The 18,794-nt window shown below is 40.4% G+C and overlaps 1 protein-coding gene across 1 annotated transcript in view; it reads left to right on the forward strand.

The window, feature by feature from the left end:
* Positions 1-17,957: 17,957 nt before the first annotated feature.
* Positions 17,958-18,794, forward strand: part of ST6GALNAC3 (ST6 N-acetylgalactosaminide alpha-2,6-sialyltransferase 3) — a gene marked incomplete at both ends in the record, with an annotated part of 182,030 nt that continues 181,193 nt past the window's right edge. The window contains one exon of the mRNA XM_084211230.1: positions 17,958-18,008. Coding sequence (XP_084067356.1) covers positions 17,958-18,008 — 51 coding nt within the window. The remainder of the gene's footprint in view (positions 18,009-18,794) is intronic.

Consider the following 18,794-nt stretch of genomic DNA (forward strand, 5'->3'; position numbering starts at 1 on the left):
AAATTATGAGTAGAAAATTTGTATAAATGGATTTGTATTTAAAATAATGACAGTTATTTTGGTTCTGATTATTTTAGAAGAAGCACCTGAAAAACATGACAATTCTTCGTTTATGTATTTGAAAGTGGGTAAAATACCATCCTGGATATTCTTTTTCACATTTACTATTAAGAATAACAAAGGTGAGGCAGGAACTGTACTGGAAGGGTTTAGGAGATGAGATCTTGTACATGATGCTGTTTAGGAACAATGGTTCATGTGATGTAGAGGCAGTCCTGTTAAGCAGTTCTTGTTTACCTGCATAGCATGTGTGCCATTTAAAATTAACATGGGAGCACTACACTTGCTAACAATTAAATGAAGCAGTAGCTTCTTACCAAAGATACATTTTCAGTAATTTGCATTAACAACAGGCAGAGGAAGGCTGGCCTAGGCAGGTAGGATGGCAGGTGTGGAGCGGTTGGAAGTAATCAGAAAAAACATGTTTATTTCATGGGAACAGCAATTTGGACAGAAGGTATGGGAATGAATTATTTATAGTTCCTGTCTCTTCTAATGATGTGTTCCTTGCAGTGTTTGTTTGGTGTAGGATTGGGTAGCTTATGACTCTTTCTTAAATTATTTTCTTAAAATTATATATAATCTCAATACTAGAAGTTTGCCAAGGCTTTGGCAAAGAGGATGTCCCCCTGAGCATGTAACAACAGAAGGCTTTGTTCCATGAGGTTTGGTGATTTAATTCTAAATAGGAAAAGCCAGAAGCCAAATACCAATTAATTTTCTTCTTTTAAGTTTTGCAACCTTATATTAGCCATCAACTTTTAGTTTCCTCCAAAATCTATTGTTTAGCCAGATTTGAACATAATTATTTTCTTGGACTGATGGGCTGTCATTACATTGAAGAAATAACAACGTGTATCTGTTACTAGCCCTTGAATATCCACAGTGGTATTATTCCTAACCCCTGTTGAGGCCTTTAGAGTGCTTCTCAGTGTACTTGCAGTAATTATCAGTACATTATTTTACATTAGATTATAAAATTATGTGCTTGTGGTTTGTGTATGTACTCAAAGTTACTATGATCTGGCCCTTCTCCATAAGTGGAAATCACTTTATCTTTTAGATTAATTCAAAAAGAATGGAAGGCTTTTGTGTTTTGATGTGTTGTGTTCTGCTGTGGGGTGCAGTTACGCTAGAATAAAGTTCCTATAAAATTCTGTTTGGTTTGATTTGTTAGGGGACTAAATATTTTAATTCCAGGTTATGTGTGTTCACAGTGGGGCTTATGTGATTATTTAAATTCCTTATAGTTTTACTAAACTTTTCTACCTCAGTCCTCTGAGCCACGTGGATAAGTTATTTACAAGTTCCTTCATGTCAGCTGATCTGTTATAGTTTTCCTGTGCTAACATTCAACCCTGACAAGCTAGTCAGGTTAAAATCAGCTATTAACAGAAGAGAGCTTTCTATTACTGCTTCTTATGTGGAAACAAAAAAACTCCAACATTTAAAAAATGGAATGGAGAATGAAGCTGACTCATTCTGTGGGATCCTTGGGAGCTGTGGAATGTGTAATGTGGGGAAAAAACTAGTGGAAGACACATCTTTAGTAACTGGGGAACGGAAGTTTTGCCAAGAGAAAAGCTTTTGTAACTTTTTTCCATATGATTACAGAGAGAATTTCAGACAGATGTCTGTGTGTGTGTCTCCTTTCCTTTTTTGCCTTTTTTTCCATTTTCTTCCATGGGGTATAAAATATTTTTACAGAAAAATTAGTTTTACCTACTAAATGTTTTTCTTGAGAGCAGCAGTTGGAAGAGAAAAGAATACTCCAAACCAGAGAGAAGAAATGGCACCTTTTGGGAACACTTCTTGAATAGCATCTTTACTTTATTATGCACATTGTCTCAGCCAGTGTGAAGTGTTACCTGTTACAGGGACCTGGAAGTCTGTCTCTCCAGTTCCCCACTCTTGTTATGAAATGGAGTTTATACTGTGTTTTTACTTTGTTTGCTGCCACTTGCCCACTCATATTTCCTTAAACCAATTAAAGTATCTTAGTGGTTTTGCCAGGTCACTTAAGGTGAAAACAGAGAACTGAGGACCTGGAGATGCCATTGAAGCTTCTTCCCCCACTCTAACCACGCTTCTTCCTCTTGGGAACCCTGAATGTGGAGGCTCGGTGGCCTTGTCTGTGAGCCAGGAGCCAGGCAGGCGGTGTGTGGCTGTGTCACACGGCTGCTGCAAAAACCAAAAATGCAACTGGGTCACAAGAACTCTTTCTGCTTTCTTCAGGGTTAGTTTTAAGGTTTTAGTTTCCTGAGTATTGCAGGGTTGGCCCAGCTCAGAGGGTGGTACGAGTATGAGACAGTGGCCTAGAAGGGGTCAGGAAATCTTTATGAGGTTCCTCCTACCAAAATACTCCTGCCAGAGTAGGAGCTCGTACTGTTTGTTGAGATTGTTTGCCAAGGTGTAGGCAATGAGCCCAGACTGGATCTAGCCCCTGTAAAAATGGGAAGCTCTGCAGCAGAAATTCAGCCTTATTCTGTGCAGGCCCTGCTGCCCTGAGTTACACAAGAGGCAAGGCACACTTTGATAACTTGGTGCCTGCTGAGTGCTGGAATATGGTTTTAGTGTGCCTAGAGTGGAAAAAAGGGAGTTTCTCCTATTTCATGTGATCCTGATGGAGGTCACTGTTTGTCCTGGGCTGGTAGCACCTGTACAACCTTTCCCAGGTGAGCCAGTTCCGTGCTGTGCAGCTTTGCTGTCCTTGGACAATGTCCCTGGGCCATCTCCCATGTCTGTGGGTGCCACCACCTCCTCACCTGCAGCCCTGCACAAACTGCAGGTACCAAAAGTGCATTCTGAACTTCCACTCTTGGCTGAATGTAAGCCTAATTCATTTGGGAAGCAGTAATGTGTTCTAATAGCACTAATGCTGCAGTTTTAGACAGTAATTGCACTCAAGCAGCCTTACAGACAGATAGTGACTGTGTCTGTTGAATCTGTGCTTTTTAGGCCCTTTATTTCTTCAAATGCAGTCTCTTACTCAGCAAATGAGTGTGTATATATAGATCTATAGCCTTAAAATGCTTGGTGTTCTTTTATGCTTCCTGTTTCTGCATGTGAAAAACGCCAATCACTTGTTTTTAAAATTTTAAAGGTTTAATAGTAACAAAATAGTTATAAAAATATAATTGAGTAATACAATTAAGTAATACAAATAGAGTAATAATAATTTAGACAATTTGAATTAAAACAATATGAGACAATAAAAACAAAGAGTTACGGATGTCTGGGTACCTTTTCCTGGGCAGCACAAGCCCAAAAAAGGACACCTGTTAACAAAGGATTAACCCTTAAAAACAACAGCCTGTTGCATATTCATACATCACATGCATGATGCATAAATTCCATTCAAACAAAGGATTCAGTCTGGTACTTGGCCCCTTCTTCCTAATCCTAACAGCGCCTTCCAGGTGGGAAGAAGTTCATTGCCTCTGATAAGAGGGTAATAAATTAAGTTATTTTTCTCTGAAAGATTTAGGTGTCCTGTGGCTGCTAGCTCGCTGCAAATTCTTTCTTTAAAAAAGTATCCTACACAGCATAGTTTCTATTTTAACATTTTTTTATAACCTAAAACTATATTTAACACACTACTTAAGAGAATTAATACAGCATTACTTTCTAACACAACACATACAATATTCATTTTAATATTTGTGAAAAGCCAATCATCAAATACACATTTTTCACATGCAGATCATAGATTTTATTTCTATCACTGTGTCCTCCAGCCAAATTTTTATAATTAAGAGAATGATTATCCATTATTGTGTCAGTCAGAGAGCTTGGATGAGCTATTCAAAGTCCGCTCTACTTCAGTATGTTTCATATTGTGGCAAAACAAGACTGGACAAAGTTTTCCCTTGTTGGATCCTACAAGAGCAAGAGGCACCAGGGACTGCACTGTAAGTGGTCTTTATTGACAGAGCGATGCTTGTCTGACAAATAAAAAATACCCAAGTTGCTTGTGATCTCGTATTGTGCTGGATTCTGAAAACATTTTGTTTCCTGTGTTGTTTTACCAAATGCCATCGATATTCCAAGTTGACCACTTGTTGGAAAGGCCTTGTGTTAGTTCCTCTGCTATCTCCCAGGGGTGCTTTTGAGACACACGAGATAAAGCTCAGCTGGCATTTTGTTAAAGCTTTACTTGCATAGCGTTCTTTGCCTCTTGGTGAGGCATGTAAAATGAGTGTTTCTGAAAATTCAGCTTTTGCTATTAGCTACAACTGATGTTCCACTTGGTGGCACTTATGATTTAACAAGAAGATTGACTGTGCTTTTTTTCCCCACTGAAATCTTGCACGATACCTTATTACCACTCCCCATTCATTGATTCCAGGGGGAGAAGCTGACTTTGGTGTTCTCGTTCTGAATGCAAACTGCGAGAGCTGTTAGAACTCCTCTGTTTTGCCTTTTACATCAGATCCTCAGTTTCAAATCTGCCTGAGGCCATTGCAGTGAGGAACAATTGTACAGTGAAAAGCACATTCCCCAATGGGCAGATAGCATGCAGGTCACAGATACTGTGGAAATGGATGATAACTTGTTTTTACCTTTAAAATCTGCAGGAAAACATTATCGGTGACACAGAAAAGAAAATGGGATTTGACAGTGTTGCTCCTTTTTAGTTCTTTCTGCCCCATCTTTCTCTCCACGGGAAGTCCTAAGCCCCTCCTGAATAAGGCCAGGGAGCTGAATTTCCTTCTGGGCCCCAAGGCTTGTACCAGGGCTCTTCAGGATTTTGCTGACGGTGCCATTAAGTATCCCTTGTGTTTGCAAAGTGTCTTGTGAACCATTGCATGAAAGTGCTCTAAAACGAGCTAGGGAAAAATGTCATCCATTTATGGAAATAAACGTTCTCGAAAGAAGGAATATGGAAAACTCATCAGTATGTTAGATGAACCTGTGGGGAAGTCTACTTGAGGGGTGTCTGTGTGGAACTAAAAACAAAAACCTGAATGTTCAATTGATTTTTAAAAATATTTACTGGGAGGAAACATTTATTTTCTTGTGCTGAATGAAAAGGAGTTTTGAAATGTTCCGTCTCCAAGGTCTGTGACTCTAGCCAGCTTGAGATGTGTGATTACTAGTCATATATTTCTTCAATGAGTAAAGTGTTCTGTAAACAGCTGTGCAGTTTATCTATTGTTAGTTTTATTGTTTATCAGTATTTTATTACTAATTACAAAAAATTTGCTGTTTTCATAGGATCGTAGAACAGTTTGGGTTGGAAGGGACCTTTAAAGGTTATCTCATTGCTTGGACCACATGTGTTATGGTAACATTGATCTAATGTTTCCCTTTAGTTGACATAGGATTGTTTTGGTTCAAAATAGTGATTATTCATTTTATGTAAAGGGGTTTTGCTTTGCTTTTCAAGCCAACACTTGTGACCTTTCATCCAGACAAAATGGGGAAAAAAAGCTTTACTTACATAGCACTAGCATTGCTTTACTTCATCTTCCCTACCATCTGAAGTTGGGAAAAAAGTGAGATTATGGGATCTGTGTTGAATCATGGGTATGGTATTCCAGGCAACTGGAAAGACTAAAGCTGTTTTGCTTACTTCTGTAACTACTAGACAGGCAGAGTACAGAGGAATGTCATTGGTAACCAACTCACTGTCTAGATAATGTTCTTTAATATGCCCTGGAGTAAAAAGCATAAATTATTTTTGTGCTTTAATAGGCATGTTTCCTTTCAGCAATTTATAAGTACTTATAAATTCAGTATGAAAGGTATTAAAAACTTTAGAGAATGAATCAGGCTTTGCTGATCTTCTGTGAAAAGTTCCTTCCTAATATTCCATTTATATGATTGCGCACTATGATAATAACTTAATTAGTATGATACATGTACAGTATTGTTCTGTATATGTAATGTACTTGCTTAATAAATTTGTTGGTTTTGGACTTCTATTAGGCATCTATTTTCCATGCAGTCCATGAGGAAAGGTAATGAAATATAAAAAGGTCTGTATCCAAAGCATTGGAAGAAAGTAATTAAACCTAATTGAAGAAATTTCTTTGAACTATAATAGCAGATGCAAAGGATTAATTCAAGGCAGATTAAGGCCAATGCATGCTTTGAATTGCCAGCCTGCAAATAGATAAGTATTACTGTTATTTAAATGAAGTTATATGAAAGTATCTTCTGAAAACTGAGTCTGGGAATCGGGTCTAAAAATAGACAGTTGGGTTAGGTTTTGATAAGGAATGTCACTTCTGTTTCCTAATTTATTACATTCTGCCAGTCAGAAATGAAATCTTAGAAATGCTGTGTGCATCTTATCAAACAACTGCAATAGGACTGGGAGTTAGTCTGGGCTATCCCTGAAGGTATTCTCTGAATGGCAACTTAATCATCAGCTGTGACAAGCCCTTGCTTGGAAATTACAGGAAAAACTACTTTAATGATTTGGAAGTAAAATTACGTGGTATTTAGAAATGTTACCTGAGAAGTTATAAATTTTCTTCTATCTTTGTACTATAATTTTCTAATGGATTTCACAGTCGGTTGCACATTAGAAGCTTAAATTATGCTTATTTGTACAATACACAGGAAAACATATGGGCTAATATGACACAGGAGACTGAATATGGAAATTTGTATGAAAAAGAGGTAAGATAAAGCTAGTTTTTACAGCACATTTTATTTCTTTGCAGAACTGATGCAAACAAGAGACCCTTAAAGATAAATCTGAAGTTTTGGTTTCTTACTCTTTGAAGCTTTAGAATTGGTAATTTCTTTCCACCTGCACAGTGATTCTAAATAAAATAGGATGTCAGATATCTCAACTGACTAACTGATCTGTTAAACTCTTAAGTAGCTAGGAGTGAGTAGATCCTTTTCTGCCCAGACCCACAGTGTGGGAAAAATAGAAGAGAGCTGTGAAAGGCAATCATCCTTCTCTGAATTTGGCTGATGGGCTGAGTGTGGTGGTTGGAACTGAGGCAAAAGCAGTGGCTGCATATGGATGGGAAGATAGGATTTTCCAGTACTGAAGTGGGAAAATGAGAAACCATAGACAGACTGGAAGATGTCAACCATTAGGAAGAAATAACAGAATTGTAGTCTGGGCTTTATTTTTTTTTTTTTTTCCTGTTTTAATATTATTGTTGCTATTGAAACGCTAAACAAGTGTAGGCAACTGCAGTAATATTTACTGCAGAACTGTTGGAGGGACTGCACTTTGAATGTTTTACTGCAGAACTGTGAGAGGGACTGCACTTTGAATGTTTTACTGCAGAACTGTGAGAGGGACTGCACTTTGAATGTTTTCTTGGTGTTAATTTGTAGCTTAGACTGTTGGTAATTCATGGCGCAGGTGGGATTGCATGACGCTGTATGCATAACGCCGAAGACAGCATCACCAGGGTTCCAGAACTGTTTTTGTCGTGAGAGGAAAGAAAAGTTGGCTTCTCCTTTCAGTGTTACAACACTGTTTGTTTGAGGTGTGTGGGTTAACAAAAGACAGATCGAAATGTTGTGTTTGTTTTGCCTCCTGCTCTCTGAGGCAGGCCGTGTTCGGTGAGCGGCGGGCGCAGTGCGTGCCCCGGGCTGTGCCCGTGCCCGTGCCTGGCGGGGCTGTGCGGGGATCGCCGCCGCTCCGAGAGCCAGCGCTGGCCGCCACCTGGGAAGGCTCCATAAATGCGGCTGCCCGAAGGCATTTCTTGTAATGACAGCCTGTCATCTGGCTTAATTAAGGCCTCTCTTCAAAAGAGAGGGCTGTAACTGTGGATCTTGAGAGCTTGCCTGTTCCCTGGTAAATGCAGGCACCCAGTGGAGATCGGGGCTTGCCCCTGTTCTTTTCCGGCTGCAGGCCAGGAGTAATTCTGGAGTGCGGCAAAACAAATGAAGCGCACTTGTTGGAGCCAGTCTGTGTTCCGGGCCCCTCAGTTTAGCGAGGATGTTGAGAGGACGCATCCTGAGCGGGGCAGCACGGTGGGTGAAGGGCTTGGAACACAAACCCTGTCAGGAGCAGCTGAGGGAGCTGGGGTGTTCAGCCTGGAGAAAAGGAGGCTCAGGGGAGACTTTGTCACTCTGCAGGCACCTGAAAGGTGGCTGGAGTCAGGTGGAGGTCGGTGTCTCCTCCCATGCAACACCTGACAGAACAAAAGGACACAGTCGTAAATTGTGCTCGGGGAAGTTTAGGTCAGATGTCAGGAAAAAATTCTTCACTGAAAGAATGATTGGGCACTGGAATTGTCTGCCCAGGGAGGTGGTGGGGTCACTGTCCCTGGACTGGATGTGGCACTCAGTGCCGTGGTTTAGTTGATGGGGAGCTGTAGGTCATAGGTTGGACTGGATGCTCTCAAAGTCTTTTCCAGCCTGGTTCATTCTGTGATTCTGTGATCAGCTGCTATGGAAATCCCCCATTCCCTAGAACAAATAGCAGGCGTGTCTGTGTGCATGGGAAGTTGGGATGTGTCTGCCTTCTTTTAATAGGAACTAAAATGAAAAGTAAAAAATCCCCGAAGTCTGAGGTTTGTGCTTTGCAAAGGATGGTGGGAGGCAGATAACCACCCACTAATGTCCTGGTTGTTGGAAAAGAAAAATCTTGTGAGTCTGAGGCAGCTGGGTTTGCCTAGCCTGGAAGAGCAAAGACCTGGGGAGTAGCTTTTGGCAGAGTGCTACCTCCAGAAGGGTTAGAAGAGATGAAGCAGGTTTTTCTCATAGGTGCATAGTAGGAAGTGTCATGAGCTGCAACAAGCAAAATTCCAACTGAATATGAGGAGAACAAGGCTGGAATGTTACTGACACAGGGGCCTGGCAAAAACAGCCTTGGAAATAGTCTAAACTCAACAAGGCCCTGAGCAATCTGATGTGGCTTTGAAATTAGGCCTGCTTCAGGCAGGAGGTTTGGCAAGATGATCTCCAGAGGTCTCCCAGTCTTAATTATTCCTCAATTTTATGATTTCTTCAATGCTGCTGCTGCCATTCATAACGTTAATTGCAGTGTACCATATGTAGTGGGTTTATTGAAGCATGTCTAATAGCTGTGTTAACAGAATCACCCTCACCTGTGGGCAGGCCAAGACTTTTTGGTTCTTTCATTAATCTTGCTGAGATCCAGAAGGTAAAAACACTGGAAATTTAATTTACATGTAGAGGGGCAGATCGAAGAAATGGAAGCAGTGGCCCCTCAGTCATTAGCAGAGAAACCATTTACCAATTGGCTCAGGACACAAATAAATTGCTGTCTGGCTATCATGAGTGTGGCATCCTTGATCTTTTTTCAAGGTCTCTACAATTAAGTGCAAGCTTCTCCTGAAAGGAATTACAATTTGCATTACTCTTCAGAGTGCTTGAAGGGTTGTATTTGGCAGAAAATTTTAATGTGACAGGGTTTTTTGTCCTAGAGCCTATATTTAATTTATTCATGCATAATGCACTCAGTTGAGAATTTTCTGAAGTGGTGGAGTGTAACTCTTCTTTTTCTGCCTATGTTCAACGAGACAGGAAAATCTAGCTAAACTGATGAGCCTCTAGTAATTTGATGGTTTGTGAAAGAGTGAGTGCAAACTCAGTCCTTTTCTTTCTGCAGTTTGCTCTCTCATCCTGCCCCATTTTTCCAAAAGGCCCTATTTAAAACCTATATTCAGGGTTATTAACTTTTTCACCACGAAGGTTAAGCTTGATGTAATGCAAGAGAGGTTACCTGCAGTGAGGTTTATAGCTTATTACTGGTATGAAAATTCTGTAGAGGTTTTTTAGTATTAGGAATAAGTGAGAAAATCCTTGAAACATATGCCTTTAATAGATATGAGTGTGATAAACAGGAGTGATTTATTCCAGCTGTCTGTTTCTGCTGAAATCCACACCTTTCCTTGTTTCTCAAAACTCCCTGTTAGGTTTGCTCCTCTAGAGCAATAGTCAGAGATTTTTCTAGTATTTTTTCTCACTCCAAAACCTTTCAAAATCTTCTTTTTGTAAAGGATATAAACTAACGGACAAGTGAGGCTGTTGCCTTTACTGACACCTAGATTGAACAGTACTGTTGTCTCCTGCAGCTCTCTCTGGTATTTTAAGGAATACTTACTAAAAAAAAATCTGACAAAATAATAAGCAGAGACTTATAAGTGAGAATAATTTTCTGTCTTAAATCGAGTTTGTCTCTCGTTTGGTTTTCATCTAAGCAAGCAAAGGTTTGATTCAATTTGCCAAGTGGCTCTATCATGTGCAAGTCTAACTTAACTGTCAAGGACAGTATCTCAAAAAGGTCTTTTGAATAATCTGCTCTTTTCTGAGCCATCTACTTAAATTTAGAATCTAGGAAAATAGGAGACAGCAGATAATTTATTTCCATTTTTATTTTCTAATGGGACGAGGTATTTTTTCACTCTAAATGGTTTAACAATAACAGAAATTTCTGATCAGCTACAAGAATTTGAAGTTTTAGCCTCTTAGTTGGAATTCTTCTTGTCTAGGCTTTTGCATATTTCTAGGAAACTTGTGCAAGGTCAGCTCTGACTGTACTCAAATGGGATTAATTAGCCTGCTTTCTGTGAGGCTTGACCTATACTGCCCAGAAGAAAGGATCTCACTTTTTTCTTAAGCTCTTCTTTTAAAGGAGTATCATAACAGAGCAGTACAGTAAATTAAAAAAAAGGATTAAAATTTTGTGCTCTGATTTGTTCACAGTTCTTGCTTCATCAGGATAGTCTTTCCAGGGCAGATACATGCAGTTTCAGTAATGAGCCTACTGGTTGTCCTGACATAGGGAATTGGGTTTACCTTAAGTGTTTTAAGCATTTTTTTTAGCCATTCAGGAATTTGAAGGCATTTTATGTTATTTTGTTGCTTTTGAAGCAAACTGGGTGACAGGTTGGAAAAAAAATTTGAAATGGGAAAAGAATAGGGAGGGAATAGTGTTGGGACAGAGAAATAAATACAGCAAGTATTTTGAGCAGTACTGAGTCACCCTACAGAGGTGGTGACAACAGACTTGCATGCTTCTCTATGTCAGAACACATTTTGGTATAAAAGATGCAGCACAGAGCTCTTTAAAAATTAATATTATTGTTTTGCATATTTTATTTGCTACCAATAACCAAATTTCTGGGTAAGTAGGCACATTAGCAACAGCAAGGGTTCAGTGGAGTAAGAATGAACAGAATTGAATTCTGCAGAGCTTCTGCTCTTATTGAAGGTTCAAGGTAGCAGCTAATGCTCTGCACAGCATTTCCAAGAAAAAAGCACAGCTTAATTGAAATCAGATGCAGTGACAAAACTGTGTCCCAGGGTCTAGGTGGGTGGTGGTCATTTGCCAGGAAATGTAGCAGTGACTGCACGTGCACCTTTTATTTGGGCGATGACTGATGTTTGAATAATGAAGAATCAAATTATTACATGCAAATCATAATTTAACAAAACAAAACAAGAAGGTGTTTAATACCACCTTACTTGATGGAGCATTTTTTTTTGTTGTTAACTTTTTAAGGTGCTCGAAAGTGCTCGGATCTTGACCCTTTAACTGTGTCATACCAAAGGTGCTGCACCAGCTTGCTTTCTCAAACTGAGTCCAAAGCACTGCTCACTTCTAAGGCATAAATACTCTGTAGAAATAGAAGGCAAACTTTGAAAATCTGGCAAGTGAAACTAGCAAGTCTTAACGTTAGTTGCAGGAGTTCAAAGACAAAAAGAAACAGCCCCTTGTTTTGAGGGGAAGGATCCTTCTGGGGCCAGAGAAAGCAGGGATTTTACTCTGGAGGTCTCCCAGGGCATGGTGTTCACGTGGTGTTTCTCTGCCCTGCTGTTCAGTTCTGTTGGGTACCCAAAGGAAAGTCTGCTGTCTTCTGTCTGAAGTCAGGATAGCCTATAAATTGTTAACACATTCATCCTGAGCTATGAAGTAGTTACTGCAGAGAAGACTGGTGCTATTTCCACTGCTGTGAAAATGTGTTTGTTTTGAGGGCTGCATAACTTGGAATAAATGTTTCATTAAATGTGTTATGAATGATGTATTTAACAACTAGAGGAGGTCAATAATATTCAGAATTAAGTTTAGTGAGTTTTTATTAAAGGTTGCCTATTTCAGTGGTGAATAGTTTAGTAAGCATGTGACGCTATAAACAAATGCTTCATATGCTCTGAGTGCTTTATTAAAATACTTAGCCAATAGCTGCATTTACCAAATGAACCTAATTTATTGTATTTATTTTTTCCTAAGGGTTTCACAGTTCATTATAAATGATTTATTGAACATACATAAAGCAGTTTAGTAAGCTATGTTCTGCCTCTTAAAATGAATGCATTGCTAGTAGGGCTTGGTGTTGCTAACACTTTGTAATTGTTTGAAAAGTGTTTGTAAGTTACTCAAACACCATCAAAAAACACAGGTTTGTTTGTGGTTTTTTTTTTTTCTTTCTCCTTTTTTTTTCCTGGTTCCTTAGAAGTCACTATAGATGAGGTTCGAGACATTTAATCAGTCTGTAGTGTGGTGCTTTCTGTAGTTCACACTTTACTTACTGGTAAAAGCACTTGTGGGGACTCACCTGTATACATCAGTACTATTTTCTTAGGCAGCAGCAATGAATCAATACTGCATGAGGAAAAGATGACACTGAAACCTACTTCATAGGAACCATCAAGTAGGAAAACAATGCAGGTGGCACTCTGACATTTTGAAAGTTATCTTGCCTTATATTCCAGCCAAAGATGGGTGCTTGATACATTTGAAGCCTGATATTTGGAGATGGATTTGTACCTTTCTCTGAGAATCATTTCCTTTCCTTTTTTTTGTATGGCATACCTGTCAGCAATGAAAACAATTTTCTGCTTTAGAGGCCAGAGCAGTCTTCATTTAGAGAAAGAATAAATAGGGCATATTCTCATATTCAAGCTGATCTTCATGGTTGTGGTTAATATTACTGCTAGCTGGGCTGTGAATATCCAAAGGAGCTAGTTTGTCTGGCAGAGTAACTTTGGTGAAGGAAACAAGAACCTGGAGCAGAAACACAGTCAGAAACCCAAGGACAAGGTGGGGCTGGGAGCTGCACGGTCTCTGTTTGGGGCAAGGTCTTCATCCCATTCTAGCAGTCATGACTTCTTGTTTCCTTTTTCAGCAGTGCCATGAATTAACAGGTTTTATTGTTACGTTTCTTGGCTGACACTCAAGCTATTTTGAGCCTCAGCCAGGTGGTCTCATCACCCTGCCAGTGTGCCCTTGTGGAAGCTAAAGGAGTCTGATTAGAGCTCCATGAATGGGATTTGTATGTGGGGGTGGCATCTGAGACAGATTTTAAGCGTACTGTGGATGCAAAAAGTATTTTTGTTGACATCATAAAACCCACTAAAGGCCTTGTCTGAGGCAAGGGTATGGGACTACAGAGCTGAGTATGGATATTTATAAGCAGCCTACAAAGTAGAAAAAACCTCACACTTCATTTTGATTGCTGTTCTGTGAAATGGTGTATATCACACATGAATAATTCATAATTTAAAAGCTTAGCTGAAAGTACCTTCAGAATGTGCAGCTGTGTGTAGATTATGCCCCTGGTTGTTTGGTGGTTTTTCTTTTTTTTTGGTGTGCATGTGGGGTTTTTTTGTTTGGTTTTTTTCTTTAGCAATATATGATGAAAATTAATTTGGAGTTGTAGTTTGGAAGCAGAAACAAATGTCAAAATATTATTTCAAGGACTGTATCTGCAGAGAGCATACAAAATTGTGAATGTAATACCACATGCATGACAGAAGAAATAAGAGTAAACATGAAAAATACTTTCTCTATAAGTATGCCCTGGAAGCAGAGGCAGCAAATTGTGAGAGTGTTGGAAGCATAAGGTAGTGCACTGTTACCATTACTGAGAAAGAGCCTGGAAATGCAGGCCATTCGTTGTTCAGTCCTTCAGATAAAAATGAAGATGCTGCTTGTATTGGCAGGATATATTCGAATGCAAAGCATAGGTGAGCAGAATTAATCCATTTCTGTACACCATTCCATGTTCAAAAAGTGGTCTATAGCCCATAAATTTAAGCTGCTTGATGAGGTATTAGAGGGTTTTGCCTCTGTCTTGTGATTTCTTAATAAGGTCCAAAACCAAACAACTGTATGTTTGTAGAACGTCTTTCTGTAACTTTTCTTCTCCTTTCAATTTTCCTTCATTTTTGCATTTCTCACAAGTAGTTGCTGTTCAGTGTTGTTAGTACAAATTTCCTGCACTCTTTGTTACAGTAATGACTCAAGTGTGTTGTTATGAAATCTACCTATAGAAAAGTGCTTTAAGTAAAGGAACATTGTAAAAGACTGGATTCCTTTCAGTTAATGAGTTCACAGAATCAGCTGTGCTGGAAGGGACCCACAAGGATCATTGACTCCTGGCCCTGCACAGGGTGATCCCCCACATTCACACCATGTGCCTGACAGTGTTGTCCAAGCACTTCTCGAGCTCTGTCAGGTTGCTGCTGTGACCATTGCCCTGGGGAGCCTGTTCCAGGGTCTAACACTGTTTGGGTGAAGAACCTTTTTCTAATATCTGACCTAAACCTCCCGTGGCACAACTCAGGCCATTCCCTTGGGTGGTCTCACTGGCCACCACAGAGAAAAGATCAGTTAGCTAAGCATGGAGGAGAAATACTCTCCCCTGTTCAGACCTTTGAATTCTGGTTTGACTGTACTGTGATGTTGACTTATGGGCATTGTGAGCACACAGGGAATTATTAGACCTGTTGCCATTTGTATTGGTCATAATTTGAATTAATCCAGGATGTCCTGTTCAGTTCTTTGTGCACTAAAAGAAAATGTCCAGCCTGACAGAGTTTGCTACTGGGTCTGGTTGTACATGTGCAAGGCTGGCTTGTTCTGTCCTGACTCCCTTCCCCCTTCCCCTCCTGTTGGAATGTAAAGGCTGTTCAGGTGATTTCAAAGAATTCAGTCTTTAGGACTCCTTATTATATTTTAGTGTGTCAATTACTGACTGAATAGCTCAGTAATTTGGTTTTTTAAGGTCCAGAACTAATTTTGTCTTCTCTCCTCCCAGCTATTTTCTACTGCTGTTAGCAAAATTGCTTTCTTTCTTATTCAGCAAATGGATATGCACAAGGCTGAAATAATTTTCTCTTTGGATGGTGACAAGACAAATGCTGCACAACATGTGTTGGCCATGACACATAAGCCCAGAGCTCATAAAAGTCAATGGGAAGAAGCTCATTGACTAGATTGGACCTTAATCCTCTTGCTAGCAGAAAAGGAAGCTCAATGGGATAAGAAGTCTTGCATGTCTGATTGCATGGGAAAATATTTGTGCCTGATACATTAGGAGATTTGTCATCTTCTCAGCAGTGTCAACACAACTGTGTGCAGTTCTTCTCAAGACATTGACGTTATTTGGGTTAGATTCACCTTCTGCCTTTTATTCATTTCTTCTGTGAATATTCTATTAACCCATCTCAGAAGACTCAGATCCTTGTTTTATGCTCCTGCCTTGCTTGCTCCCCTTTTTAAGATGCTGTGGTATTGACAGATGTTACAATGAGAAGATTCTTATTTGCTGCAGATTTATCTGTCTGGCAGCTGTTCTCACTGTTTAATTTTTCAGCCCCCTGCTCTTTTCCTTGAGTCTGGTTTGTCTATTGCTCTCCATGTTTCTACCACAAACAGAATCCTGCTTTTTTACAATATGGGAATTAAGGTTGGTGATGAGCTGGAGAAAAGGCTCTTTGGTTCTGATGGCAGAGACCACACAGAAGTGTGGTGATATGTGTGAAAGGTGCATACAGCACAGTGGTAAAATCTGTGTTGTCCCAGTCTCCAGTCTCTGATAGATGTGTGTCTGTGCCACAGGAGCTTCCCATCTGCCACAGAATGTCCCAGGAGATGGCTGGGAGTGGTGTCAATATTTTTGTATTATGTTGGACATATTTCATAGCAACTGCAGTCTCTGGGTTTTCTTGTTCAGCTTTTTTTTCCTCTCCAACTCATCTGCTGAGCGTTTTTACAGTCTTGATACCAGCGTGTGGATGGAAGGGGTTGTGGGGAGAGCAGGGGGAACAGGTTTGGGGGTTTTTCCCTTCTTTGTGAACCTGCTTCTGCCAGTCATGCATCTACTGCTGTTAGAACAAGTGAAATCCAGGCCCTGAATCTTGGAAATTAGGAATCTTAACTGAAAATACTAATCAGTTGCAGAGACTGCTCTATGAATTTGAGGGTTTTTTTTGTGGTTTGTTACTGTCCTTCCAAGGGAGCCTGGTGAGAGGCGTAGGGAGGTGTCAGACATAGTGGGTATCCAAGCCCAGCATGCGCCATTAATCCGGCAGCTGAAGAGGAGCCACGTTCAGATTGCTGCCAGATGTTTTTCTCTGCACAGATTTTCAAGCTGTGAAGCCAGGGCCCTGCCAGGACTGATAAGACTCTAGGCAGGAAGTACTGAAGATGGCATCATGTTGGCCCAAAGGGGAACAATACAAAAGCCTGTCACACTTGGGGTTTAAAAAAATTTTGCAGGATTGCTGGGGCTCAGTCTCATTTTTGAAAAGCAGTTTAAGCATTTAGGCAGACAATAAGAAATATCCTTGGTGCCTGATTTCTATTTCCCTGATATCAGTAAGAATTTAGATCACAGGAGCATGTGTGTTATTTGTGAGGCTCCCAAGGCCTCCGAGTTGCTTTTCAAGTATCTTACCTGAAGTGGTGTTTATTTTTGAAGGAGATAGTTTAACAGGTACTTGGAGATATGACTGAGCTTTTTGGAGCTGTTGTGTATGACTGAGCAGTGAGATGTGCAGATCTGAGCCTCCTGGTCCCATTTCTGTGCAGGGGCTTTAGGGCTACCTGCAAGGTATCAATGCCTTTCATCTCATAAGCAGCTCTAGCCCTGTGCTCATGGAGTTTGATGCTCCAATCATCCTGAGGACTTTAGAATATCATCGTAATAATAATGAGGAGATTACACTAATGCACATATAAGCCTGGCTGTGAAAGGTGAGACCAAAGGCCTACTTGGCAGAAATAAAAGACCAAAGCAAGCACCAGACAGTTTTTCCCCTGCTCTCTTCCAGCTCTCAGCAATCCTTGAGGGGAGATCTCCTGAGTCTGCAGTGGTTTCTGTTTATTCCATAACCCTTTATGAACTTTGTGAACTTGCACAGTCTGAAATAATGAAGAAGGGTTGTAGTTAACAGATCCATATATATATATATATATATTTTTTTTTTTTTTTTGAAGCTCCTTTGTCCACAAAAAATATTCTCTGTTCCAGTTCAATAACACTATATAGCTGTGCATTTATTTTAATGCCATGGCAAGTCTACATTTATAAAAATGAAAATGGACCAAGGAGAGGCATCCTCCATTCCAGTCTCTGTGGATGGGGTCAAGTTGCTTGACCTTTCTTGTTCTTAAAATTTTATCTTCTGTCCTTACTCGAGGACAGTGCTAATGAGCTGAAAAAAGCCCCGCACAAAACCCAAGAAAAACTCTCCCAAAACACTGCCACCAGCATAACCCCCCAAACAAGAGTCTGAGAAGTTTTGAGAGAATAGTGGAAGATCAGTGTAAAGTAATTGCTTTTTTACATCCTGCTTGTGAGTAAGTTGAAGATCTTTTTCACAGAAGTCCATACAGAATGGCATGGTTTAAAATAGTATGGAGCACATCAAAGTCTTTCTATCCCTTAAATGTCTACGTTTTTCATTGCAAGGTGTGACCTACATTCCTCACCTTTTGCCTACAGCAAAGCTTTTCTCTGTGCCACATGAAATGAGGGTTTAAGAAAAGCTGCCCTGTAACCTGTCCTTGCAATGTAGATCCCTTTTGGAGGAATTCTGGAACTGTCACTGGCTGTCTCATGAGGAATGGCCAGGAGGATTCTGTTATAAACTGTAAAGAAACACAAGGAGCCCAACAGGCTCCACTCTTCTGCTTTCAGGTGGTAAGCAGAAGAAACTCCATGCTGATGAGAGGTGTGCTACTGTCTTTACAAACCATTGGATGGGTGAAGGTGTGGGTGTTTAGGTCTGTGGAATGGCTCTGAATGTCTCTGCTGACTTCGGGCAGCAGGTTTGCTGCAGAGCCCAGGCAGGTTGGTCCTGAAAAAGGCTCTGCACAAGCCTGAACCTCTGAACTTTGGGGTAAAATGACAGGTTCCATAGGGAATAGGGGGTAGGTGATTTGGGAGGGCTGTACCTTCCCAGTACCTCAGCAGAGGGGAAAGGAAGAGGGCACCATGGGCCAGGAGTTCAGGACAAGAACTCCCTCTGAAAGCTCCAGAGAGGAAACCCCATGGGTGTGCCCCAGTGGGCTCTCCCTTTATTCAAATAAAGGGGCAGGACTCCTGTGTCTCATTTTTGGACATGAACCTCTGGTGTTTGTGGATTTTCCTAATGCTGACAACGCAGGAGCCTTTGTACATGTTCTTGGAGCTCTGAGCTTTTCTTTGTTCCTTTTGCAGGGAGTGGGTTTTCAGGTATTGTTTTTCCAGCAGAAAAACTTTAACAGCTGTAGGTGGGTGCCCTTCCTTCCACCCCCAGGCACATGTAAGCAATTAGCTGTAACCTGTAGGTATAACTGGGGCTTGAGGGAAAGTGGGCATGGTAATTTTTCCATATTGTACTTAAGAATTGTTAAAGGGCTGTAGGGACCAGTTAGGACACTCCTCAATAATTGGGATTTTCAATTACCTCACCTGTCCCGTTCACCTCCCAGGGCAGGTGCTCAGAGCTCTAACAAAATTCTAGCAGCTGGTGTTCTGTCAACAGTCCCACACAGCAGCTCTGATTTCTGAAGG

Source organism: Fringilla coelebs (assembly GCF_963513975.1).
Source record: "Fringilla coelebs genome assembly, chromosome: 9".
Classification (NCBI taxonomy): Eukaryota; Metazoa; Chordata; class Aves; order Passeriformes; family Fringillidae; genus Fringilla; species Fringilla coelebs.